General features: G+C 39.5%; 2 protein-coding genes across 2 annotated transcripts; both read left to right on the top strand.

Annotated features, from left to right (window-relative positions):
* The first annotated feature begins 2,325 nt into the window (after positions 1-2,325).
* On the top strand, positions 2,326-5,845 carry LOC148097567 (zinc finger BED domain-containing protein 4-like). Its single transcript, XM_087832443.1, has 7 exons — positions 2,326-2,634; positions 2,733-2,850; positions 2,975-3,111; positions 3,190-3,420; positions 3,748-3,817; positions 4,401-4,619; positions 5,841-5,845. The coding sequence occupies exons 1-7, from the start codon at positions 2,566-2,568 to the stop codon at positions 5,843-5,845; spliced, it is 849 nt and encodes a 282-aa protein (XP_087688569.1). The 5' UTR covers positions 2,326-2,565.
* Positions 5,846-6,578: 733 nt separating this feature from the next.
* Positions 6,579-9,441, top strand: LOC148097566 (tripartite motif-containing protein 16-like). Its single transcript, XM_087832442.1, has 2 exons — positions 6,579-7,834; positions 9,369-9,441. The coding sequence occupies exons 1-2, from the start codon at positions 6,579-6,581 to the stop codon at positions 9,439-9,441; spliced, it is 1,329 nt and encodes a 442-aa protein (XP_087688568.1).
* The last annotated feature ends 2,199 nt before the right edge of the window (positions 9,442-11,640 follow it).

Below are 11,640 nucleotides of genomic sequence, written 5' to 3'. Positions count from 1 at the left end.
GCAATACACCTTAAAAGTGTCGATTCACTTTTAGACACTGATTAACAGAAGAGACGTGTAAAGACTTTTGGGAGATTTTTGAGAAATAAGAATTTGTGAAACCTGTTTGCTATGGGGAATGTTTCTCAGGTGGTGAAATTGGATGAATATTTGGCTTTGCCCTCAGAAACAGTTTTATTGCCAAAAAATGTTTAACTTACCAAAGAATTTCTCCTGAGTTTTCTATTGAAATATATAAAATAGGAGAATTTGCAAAATAACAGAAAAATGTTCAATGTGAAAACAAAAATGTCAAAGTGAAAAAAACGCAGTTCTCTGTCCTTGCAGTGAGTTTCCATCTTTAGCAAACTGTTATTAATCTGTATTTAAGTTCATTTTGTCTGAGGATCTCCTCACCATGAAATAATCCTTCGATCAGGAGCTGTGTCTCAGGTCGGACTAGAGGTTTGTTTTGATGCCGTTTTATTACTTACAAACTAATATCGCCATCTGGTGGTCATACAGTTTATGACAAAAGTTAATGCTTGTCCCCATTTAAAGACTGCTTCCAAAAGAGGACTGAACCAAGGGCGTAGATTTGGTTTTGGCATTGGTGGGGACGGATGATTCAACCATCGAACCCTGCCTTGTTTCTTTTTTTTTTCCTTTTTGTCTTTGCTTCTTGATAAAAAAAAAAAAAAAGGAGAAATATACTTGCCTACATATCCTATTCTGCATGCTTTTAAACCACTTAAAATTACAATTCATAGTTTTATATGTAAATTAGATAATGTTAAATTAGTATTAAACAAATGACTGACTAAGTATTTTAGACTTTAGTTTACTTCAGTCATATTCCATATAAATCAGGTATCATACAAAAATAAAAATAGTTTCAAATACAGTCATGACAATAAAAAAATATGACTTTAAGAAATTAACAACATTACTTCAGTTATAGTACACCAACATCTCTGATACATTAGCACTAAGGGAACACTGAATGACCTGCTGGGTTTTGTCCATAAAACTACTCGTCTAAGATTACCACAAAGTAAAAGATCTCTCAGCAAAATTATGCAACATTTTAGGCACTATTGCCCCGATCAAATCAGTGAGCTGGGATGTTTTATTCTAAACATGAACTACTGTTACAGCAACAGACATGGACTACTGGTGACCCACACAACAACTCAATGTCCACTATGTGAAGCAGCCAAACACATGCCTGCTCCTCTCGCTAACTGAGATAAACTGCTGGCATGTTTGTTTTACATCTATACTGTCCAGTCTCTCCTGGTGGACACACAGCAGCATTGTTTAATCTCATTTGAGTCATTGTTGACCTTAGCCATCTTTTTAGTCTTCTGAGAGCACTGAAGCTTCTTTCAGCCTCAGTACATGAGTTTTATCCTCAGATTAAAATGATTATTCTGTGCTTGATGTGCCTCACCTTTGGCTCTTCCCCTCTGACTGCACTGGGACATGTTGCCACCTGATAAAATAACACATGGATTCGTGCCATATAAAAAGTGAGACGTGTCAATTCAGATTCTTTGTCAAATATACACTAATGAATCAATTTACATCAGCAGCCTAACAACTGTCATGATAATAAATACTAGTTAATCTATAGCACCAAATCATCAGTCAGTCACCTGTGACCTCACCTCTTCACCTCTGTCTGAGCTACAACATGGCAGAGCTGCCTCTGTCACCTGATAAATAACAGTGAGACATTCAACATACATGCAGTCACACATGTGCTTCAAATACAGTCATGAACCATCAAGTCATCATCCAATTTCACCTGTGATCTTGTATCACCATTACTTTCTATCACCTGACAAATAGGACATACATGACAATAAGAATAAAATGTGGAGCTGCTTCAGTGTTTCTGTCAATTTGTGCAGATCTTGACTCGTCAGTAATGTTTGTAGTGTGAGTGCATTTTTAAAACAATTTGTGCAAACTGCACTACAAGGTGGAATATTTGCAAAATCATGACTACCTCATGATATTTTGTCTCAAAAATTAACGCTATGAATATGTCAGTACCATTAGGATAAAATTATTGTGTCACCAACATTTTAACCTTAGACATATAATTTTAACAGCCTCTGTAAACTAATATCCTGGCTCGCTCGAGGCTCCGTTTTCTCTGACAGTTTCAATCAAAATGAGAAATGCTGCTCTGAGACTGAGAGAACTGATAGTGCTGCCTGCTGTGCAGTTAGTTTACAAAACACGTTATTCATGGTTACATACAATTTTAGACTGATGTGGGCCAAAGCCTAGCATAGCCTGTAACGTTATTGTGTCGAAGCTCCGAATCGTGCGTCGGGTAATCTCGGGGGCGTTTTTCTGAAGCGCGTATCGAGGCTTGCTTTGATTACGTATGCAGTGACGTTCGAGGCCTCGCGGGCAGTCCGTACCACGTGACTGATTCGGGAACTGGTTCACCGGTTCGCGCCAAATTCGAAATAAAATGGGCAGCAAAACACAGCTGATTCCCCCATCACATTGTGTTGTGGAATTGGATTACGTACGTGTTACATAGTTACTTGAGCATTTCTTCCCTCGATGGAACCAGCAAGGAAAAGAAAATTTTCCCCTGTCTGGCAACATTTTGATGTCATGTCTCCTAATAAGGTATACACACTGTAATAAAGAAATGATAAGTACCATAATATAAATAAACCACACCACAGATCCTATAATCAGATTTCTGTCTTTTTGTTTATTAAAAGGTGAAGTGTTTGCTGTGCTCTAAAGAACTTGGATACAGCAACAACACCTCATCTATGCTGAGGCATTACAGAGCCCTGCATGAGAACAAGGAGACTAACCAAGGTGGACCAAGCTCAGGTGAGTTTTTGTAGGTTTTAAGGATACAGTCATTTGATACATTTATATTCCCCATGTAATTCATTAATATTTGGGTTCTATTTACTGAAATATGTAATTTCTTAATGTTTTTTTGTTGTATCAGGGGAGAGGAATGATGTGGATGAGGCCTTGGTCAACATGGTGATAGAGGATTCCCAGCCCTTCACTATTGTGGAGGACAGTGGGTTTAGGAAGCTTGTTAAAGTTTTGAACCCTAACTATGTTCTCCCCACAAGGCAGGTGTGTATCTTAAAATATGAAGCATGTTTCCATTTTGCCTTTATTTACATATTAAGTACTGTACCTTCTTTTGTTTAGGCTTTGAAAGCTATGGTGGACCAAAGATACAAAGAGTCCAAACAAAAAGAAAAACTGACTGTGGCCAAGGTTTCTGCAGTTAGTTTGACATCTGATATGTGGACCTCCATTAACACAGAGGCTTACCTAGCCGTCACCTGCCATTTCATTGACTCTAACACTGCATTGCATTCTGTAGTGTTAGGTGTTCAGCACTTCCCTCAAGCACATACTGCTGTCAATTTGTCACAAGTAACAGCAGCGCTCATGTCAGAGTGGGGCATTACAGACAAAGTTACATGTTATGTGACTGATGGAGCAGCAAACATGGGTGCTTGTGCTAAGGAGCTTCGTTTGCGTCACAGTAATTGTGTGGCACATACATTAAACCTAATGGTCAAAAAAGCTCTTGATCAACACACGACGCTGTCTGACATCCGGACTACCTGTAGGAGGATAGTGGGATATTTCAAGAGCAGCACAACTGCTAAGGTTTGTTCCATTATTTCATTACTGCTTTGAGGTGCTGCTGCAGTAACACAGCTTGAATTAATCAGTTTGTGTTGGCTGTTTTTCTAGGAGAGGCTGACAGAGGTGCAGGAGCAAATGGGCCGGCCTGCACTGAAGTTAATTCAAGAGGTGGATACACGTTGGAACAGCACATTCCAAATGCTTCAACGTGTTCATGAACTCAGGGAACCTATTGGAGCATCGTTAGCTGGCCTGCACACTGATATTTGCCCACTATCCTCTGAACAGTATGACCTTATGGCAGAATGTCTTAAAATACTCTCCCCATTTAATGATGCCACCACTGAGCTGTCAGAGGAAAAGCGAGTGTCTGGATCCAAAGTAATTCCACTTCTAACAATGTTGCACCATGCACTAAATGAAGAGGAAATGGGAGTTGTCCTAACTCCAGAGAGCTCCACCATGGTTGAGTGTCTAAGGGGACAATTAAAGGAGAAGCTCTACACATTGCAGTCAATGAGCATCATGTCACTGGCAACATTGCTGGATCCAAGGTTAAAAAAAAAAATAGGCTTCTTTAGCCCAAATAAAGCAATGGATGCTGAGAAGAGACTTATTTTTGAATGTGCTGCTATTTTGCGGCACGTGGCCTTCTCATCAGCAGCCTCATCATCTAAAGCTTCTCAGCCTGTGACTCAAGGTATATGAGCACATTTCGATTATTATATTGTATTTAGTTATTTACATTCTGTTTGTTTTAGGTAGCAAACTGTGGCATCGTTTGGACACCACTGTTCTGGAGACAAAGACCCCAAATGCTACTGCTGATGCAACAGCTGAAGTACAGAAATACCTCCATGAACCAAATATGGGCAGACTGGAGAATCCGCTGGAGTACTGGGCTGGACACAAATTTCTTTATCCAAACTTGTATAAACTTGCTGTGGTTTTTCTTGCAACCCCTGCTTCATCTGTGCCCTGTGAGAGGATATTTTCAAAAGCAGGAGAAATCCTCTCAAAAAAGAGGAACCGTCTTAAGCCCAGCACTGTGGAAAAGCTGCTATTTTTGAATAAAAACAAATGAAAACTTTTCCCTAGTGTCATGAGCACTGTTATAAAGTCACAACCACATTCACATCACAACTCCCTCCCTTTTTGTTTCCATGTACATTCCTGTGTTAAGCTGCCAATTTATTATACACAAACATTAATTAAATTAAAATAATATAAAATTAGTATAATATTAAATATAACTAATATTTAGAGTTTAGTTATTGGTGTCATGAACAAAAGTAATTTCTTTATTCATTCAACTTGAAGCGCCACACACTAGTTTGTGTCATTATTGAGATGTACATAAGCATGATTACACAGTTACACAATCATCCCAAAAACTCTGTACTGATAGTTTCCACTTTCTCTTTTGTATCAGACATACTGAGACAATATTCGGGATAAATAACCATAAAAACAATTTATTTATTCAGTTTAGAGGTTTACACATCACATCATTATAATCATTGAGCCCGTTTCACTTGAATCGTCCACTTGATGGCGCAGTAGAGCAAATGAATCATCACAATGCTTCGAACCATGAGTCGACCAGTTGGATGGAAAGCTTCATTTCATCACGAGGCTTCATCTCACCATCACTACATTTTATGAGTGAGCTTGACTTTAAGTGACTTACAGGTTTCTTTGAAAAATACTTTCTTATATCCAGGTTCTTCCTTGTTGCTGCCGTCCTCCTCTCCTCCTCGCAGCGCAGGCTTGCCGCTGCTGAAACTAAACAGAGCTCCAATCACATTGGCCATATTTGTCACGTGACGTAGGACTCCAGTAGAGAACGTAATTTAACTCTTTCTGCACCGCTGGGTGAATGAGACGCTGACAGATCGTTTTTTTCTTTCTATCGGGTTTGTTTTTCTTTCAAATTATTGGTGGGGACAATTCAATAATCGCTGGATATTGGTGGGTCCCTTCCGTCCATGCCAAATCTACGCCCTTGGACTGAACAGTCGTTTAGTTTCTAGTTTAATCGGCTTTGCTGTGAAATCTTTGCTGCCAACAGTGTAGTGAAACATTTAAGCTGTACATGAAAGTTAATGTGTAATTATGATGATCTTTACCACAAAGATTTTAAATGAAAGAATAAACAAAGGGCATGAAAACTGATTCTTATGTCTACTGTGTATCTTCAGTGTGAATGTTGAGTTATATTTGAGTGTCTGCATTTAAAGCACATATTAATGTATTGTTTCGAAATCCATGGTGGTACACAGTAAAAATTACTAAAGAATGTAGAATTAGAACACTATCTGTATTTGTTTTTTAAATAGTTTTACATATATTTTACTATTTAAAAAAACAATCAAGAAATCAAGCTTGCTGCCTGTCTTGTACAGTAATTTCATTTGAACATAGGTTTGATTTAGTGGAGTCAGTTGTTCCCATGCATCATTCTGTAAGTGTGAGAATGAACTAAGATTAGAAAATGTCAAAATATAAAGTGTGATTTATTTTTATTCATCACAGCATCCTAAACTTTGCTGAACTTTTTGAAATATAAAATGAACTCGCTGAGTGTTGACTGTCACATTTCAAAGCACCAAGTAAAGATAAACTATTAAACTTTAACTGGGTCAGACTTGTTACTGCATGTTGTAACCAAACATACCACACCCTGCATCATGTGGTTGGCTCTTGGTCGCTCTGTAAGAATATTTCTTTAGCGCCTCCCTTCACAGATGTGTCTGTATCAGGATGGGTCTAAACAACATGGTGTAAATGCAGTTGCTGGTGAGCCTCATTTCCTGTAGGAGGTGAAAAAGAGCAGAGATCTGTTTCCCTTCAGAGCACAGAGGTTGTTTCTGTTCAAAGGAAGTGAAACTGTCTGACAGTCACTGAGAGACGGTGAAACGGCACAGCACATGAATCAAATGGATCAAACAAAAATCTGCTGTTCAGTCTGTTTGGATCTACTGAAGGATCCGGTGACTATTCCCTGTGGACACAGCTACTGCAGGAACTGTATTAAAAGCTTCTGGGATGAAGAGGAAAAGAAGAAAATCTACAGCTGCCCTCAGTGCAGACAGACTTTCACAGCGAGGCCTGTCCTGGTGAAAAACACCATGTTAGCAGATTTAGTGGAGGAGCTGAAGAAGACTGGACTCCAAGCTGCTCCTGCTGATCACTGCTATGCTGGACCTGAAGATGTGGCCTGTGATTTCTGCACTGGAATAAAAATGAAAGCCTTCAAGTCCTGTTTATTCTGTCTGGCATCTTACTGTGAGAAACACCTTCAGCCTCATTATGACGTGGCTCCATTAAAGAAACACAAGCTGGTGGAGCCCTCCAAGAAGCTCCAGGAGAACATCTGCTCTCGTCATGATGAGGTGATGAAGATGTTCTGTCGTACTGATCAGCAGAGTATCTGTTATCTCTGCTCTGTGGATGAACATAAAGGCCACGACACAGTCTCAGCTGCAGCAGAAAGGACTGAGAGGCAGAGAGAGCTGGAGGTGAGTCGACAAAACATCCAGCAGAAAATCCAGGACAGAGAGAAAGATGTGAAGCTGCTTCAACAGGAGGTGGAGGCCATCAATCAGTCTGCTGATCAAACAGTGGAGCACAGTGAGAAGATCTTCACTGAGCTGATCCATCTCATCCAGAAAAGAAGCTCTGATGTGAAGCAGCAGATCAGATCCCAGCAGGAAACTGAAGTGAGTCGAGTCAAAGAGCTTCAGGAGAAGCTGGAGCAGGAGATCACTGAGCTGAAGAGGAAAGATGCTGAGCTGAAGCAGCTCTCACACACAGAGGATCACATCCAGTTTCTACACAACTACCCCTCACTGTCAGCACTCAGTGAGTCTACAGACTCATCCAGCATCAATATCCGTCCTCTGAGCTACTTTGAGGATGTGACAGCAGCTGTGTCAGAGGTCAGAGATAAACTACAGGACATTCTGAGAGAGGAATGGACAAACATCTCACTGACAGTCACTGAAGTGGATGTTTCACTGTCAGATCCACCAGAGCCAAAGACCAGAGCTGGATTCTTAAAATATTCATGTGAAATCACACTGGATCCAAACACAGCAAACAAACAGCTGTTATTATCAGAGGGGAACAGAAAAGTAACATTTATGAAACAACAACAGTCTTATTCTGATCATCCAGACAGATTCACTGGATGGTGGTTTCAGGTCCTGAGTAGAGAGAGTCTGACTGGACGTTGTTACTGGGAGGTGGAGTGGAGAGGGAGAGAAGTTAATGTAGCAGTCGCATACAAGAATATCAGCAGAAAAGGAGGGAATGATGAATGTGGATTTGGACGTAATGACAAATCTTGGTCATTAGATTATTACAACTACAGTTATACATTTTGCTACAACAACATCCAAACTCCTGTCTCAGGTCCTCGTTCCTCCAGAGTAGGAGTGTACCTGGATCACAGAGCAGGTATTTTGTCCTTCTACAGCGTCTCTGAAACCATGACTCTCCTCCACAGAGTCCAGACCACATTCACTCAGCCGCTCTATGCTGGACTGATGGTTTACTTTACTGGAGCCACAGCTGAGTTGATTAAAGTGAAATAGACTGAAGTCTTTCATATTGTGGGTTTAAATTTGTATTTTAGCTTCATTTTATTTTCTCTCCATCATTTCTGCACAGAGATCAGCTGTCAGTCAAACATTATGGGTGGTACCTCCACATCTTCTAGTTGTTCTCTTGATGTTTCTGAGTTTTTAAAGGAGATCTTTCCTGTGACTGTTTATGGAGGCTATCACTGCTCATCATCATTTTGATTTACTAAAATATTTCTCCACATGAAAATGTAAACTTCTCTATCCTCTAAATGTTTCTGGAATATTTGTATTGAAAAATGTCGACATTTCTCTTTATGAGTATGGCAGACCATGTGTGTGTGTTTGTGTTTGTTTTTGTCAAAATCATCAAACAAATGAGGAAAAACTGTCATTTTAATGAATGAATTCATATATTGTGTTGATGTTTTATTGTGTGAATAAACTGGAAGGTTTGACTATAAATCGAACTTTGAACAAAGTCTTTTCTTCTGTCTTCATTCCAGGATCTCACTCAAATCTGATGCAGAAAATATGAAACTAATCTGAGAGAATAACTGAAGCAGTTTTCCTCCTGAAGCATCACAAAGTTCAGAGTTCATGTTTAGAGCAGAAGATTCAGCAGTCGCTCTGTGACCTTTCAACTTTCTTCACTAAAACAGCTTCATTACAGAGAAACAAGTCACATTTTCTTCATGTTCTTAAGTCCTTTCAGATGTTTTTAATGGTCCTTGAATGCAGCATCAGTGTCGCAGGTTTAAAAGGTCACTTTCTGTTGTGTTCAAAGATTTCCTTCAGATATGGTCTTTAATCAGTAAAGCCAGTGATACAGCAGTGTCATTAGCTGTGTTATTGGCACCAGGCTGTGTTTATATATGTATTTAATTCTGTCTGAGGATGTCTCCAGCATGAAATGTTTACAATTTTATTATTGATTTATTTCTAGCAAAGCGAGACTTTACTGATTAAAGACATATAATCAGACATATTACTGTTACTTTCTGAAAAAGACTCACATAAAGCAGATTTATCACAAGCAAACATCAAGACACATCCTTCATGGCTTAAAGTTGCAGTGGGACTCTTTCGCCATCTGGTGGTTGTACAATTTTCTCTCGTCTCTTATTTGTTGTGTGTGATCAGGACAATTCTGGAGAAGATGAGCCTGCAGGGGAAAGTCACCCCCTGCGGGCCAGAAGGAAATGAGATATCTTAAAAATACAAAGTATGTATGTGTGATAACAAGAAGATAATCCTTAAAAACACAAGATAATAAATGAATTACTAAGAGTTGTTGTGTTGTATTGATTTGCTTCCTGTCCTAATTCCCTCTCTCCCTGAGGACACTCCAGGGCCATCTATGCAGACAAATCAGTTACAGGATCAAATGAATAATAGAAAATAAACAGAAATAAAAAATGTTCTTCTATGAGTTTCAAAGAGATTTGTTTTACATATTTTATATAATATAGTAAATGTGCACGAATGACCAGCAATCATTCAGTCACTGCGACATTTCTGGGTCCATTTTAAAGTTGTCACGCTTTGGCGCTAGCGACGGGAAAAACACAGAAGTGAGTGCAGACTTTACTGAAGGCTAGAAGACTGTCCAATCTCACAGCAGCTCACTTCCGGCCTACCCGGCCTTCGAAGGACCCGCCCTATGTGGACCGGGTAGGTCGGGTCCTTCGAAGCATGCTACCCCTGAACTTGGACACAGCCCCAGAGAACATGACTGGGGAAACATGGATAACATGACAGGAAGAGGAACAGAAGGAAACATGAGGGAAGCAAGAACTCACAACAAAGACAATCACAGCCACACAGAGGGAGACACAGAGGGCAAAGACACAAGGGGGGAAATACTAACTAATACAAATCTAAACAGGGACAACCTCGGCACTAGAGAATCAACTTAACCAAAGACGATTTAAACATGAAACATAATACAAAATGACATCAAAACACAAGAAAACTGAAAACGCTGGGTCAATGATCCAGGATCGTGACAGGTTTGAGGCCTCAGTGTTGTCACTGCAGTAGATCAAGCAGTCAATATAATAATCCTCACATGTTTGTATAGTTGCATGTAGATCAAGTGTAAGCAAACCACAGGTTATTATTTATTTATTATTTGCTACTACATATGTCATATTAGGTAAACTGACATAAGATTTGTTGCCAAGAAGCATTTTTACAACAAAGAAATAAATGACCAGACACAACTTTCCTTACATTTCATACAAAGTTTAGATGGTTTTCCATGTTTTTGTTTGTTTGTTTCAGAAATACTAGAACATGGATTCTCCTTTATTGAGCTATTTCACTGCTAACTTCTAAATCCTCTCATCTCCAGAAACCCTGGATGGATGGATGTTAAGACATTATTACTTTATTGCAACAGCAGAGAGTCCAGCCAAACTGATCATTTCATCAGAGCACATTTTTAACTTTGAGTTGTGCCTCAGTGGTTGTTTGTTTTGGGGAACTGAGCAGCAGTTAGCCTGGGAAATAGCTAGCAACACTAGATTTAAGGAGATAGCAACATAACTAAAGGCTGGTTTAGCATCACTGCCCTTTTTATTTAAAAAGAAAGTTTTATATCCAATGTTAAAAGTGGCGTTTGGCCTCAATTATTATCTCTGGACCTGAACTCCACATAAGACTGAATGATGAATAAATCAACATAACACTGGATGAGAGAAAATAAGGCATGCACCCTGGCAAAATAAAAACACAATGAAAGTGAAAAAAGGGAAAATGAAAAGTGTTGGTTGTTTGTAAATGATGTCGTACTTGCATAGGTCCTGTCTACTCACAGCACTTTCTGCTACATGTCTCATGTACCCAGTCACACACGTTCATGCAGCACTTCTATCTGTGCCTGAGGGCTTTAGCCAACATTCACACACGCTGATGGACTTGGGGTTCAGTGTCTTGTCCAAGGATACTTTGGCATGTGTACTGGAGGAAACTGTTTGAAGAGTTTCAGTCAGGTTTCAGAGTTCATCACAGCACAGAAACAGCTTTAGTGAAGGTTACAAATGATCTTCTTATGGCCTCTGACAGTGGACTCATCTCTGTGCTTGTCCTTCTTGACCTTAGTGCAGCATTCGATACTGTTGACCATAATATCCTATTAGAGCGATTAGAACATGCTGTAGGTATTACAGGTATTGCACTGCAGTGGTTTGTATCATATATATCTAATAGACTCCAATTTGTGCATGTAAATGGAGAGTCCTCTTCACTGAGGTTAATTATGGAGTTCCACAGGGTTCAGTGCTAGGACCAATTCTGTTTACATTATACATGCTTCCCCTAGGCAGCATCATTAGAAGACATAGCATACATTTTCACTGCTATGCAGATGACACCCAGCTCTATCTGTCCATGAAGCCAGATAACACACACC

This window comes from Neolamprologus brichardi, chromosome 18 (assembly GCF_056152115.1).
Source record: "Neolamprologus brichardi isolate AB-2024 chromosome 18, ASM5615211v1, whole genome shotgun sequence".
Lineage (NCBI taxonomy): Eukaryota > Metazoa > Chordata > Actinopteri > Cichliformes > Cichlidae > Neolamprologus > Neolamprologus brichardi.
This window is presented reverse-complemented; position numbering and strand designations above follow the sequence as displayed.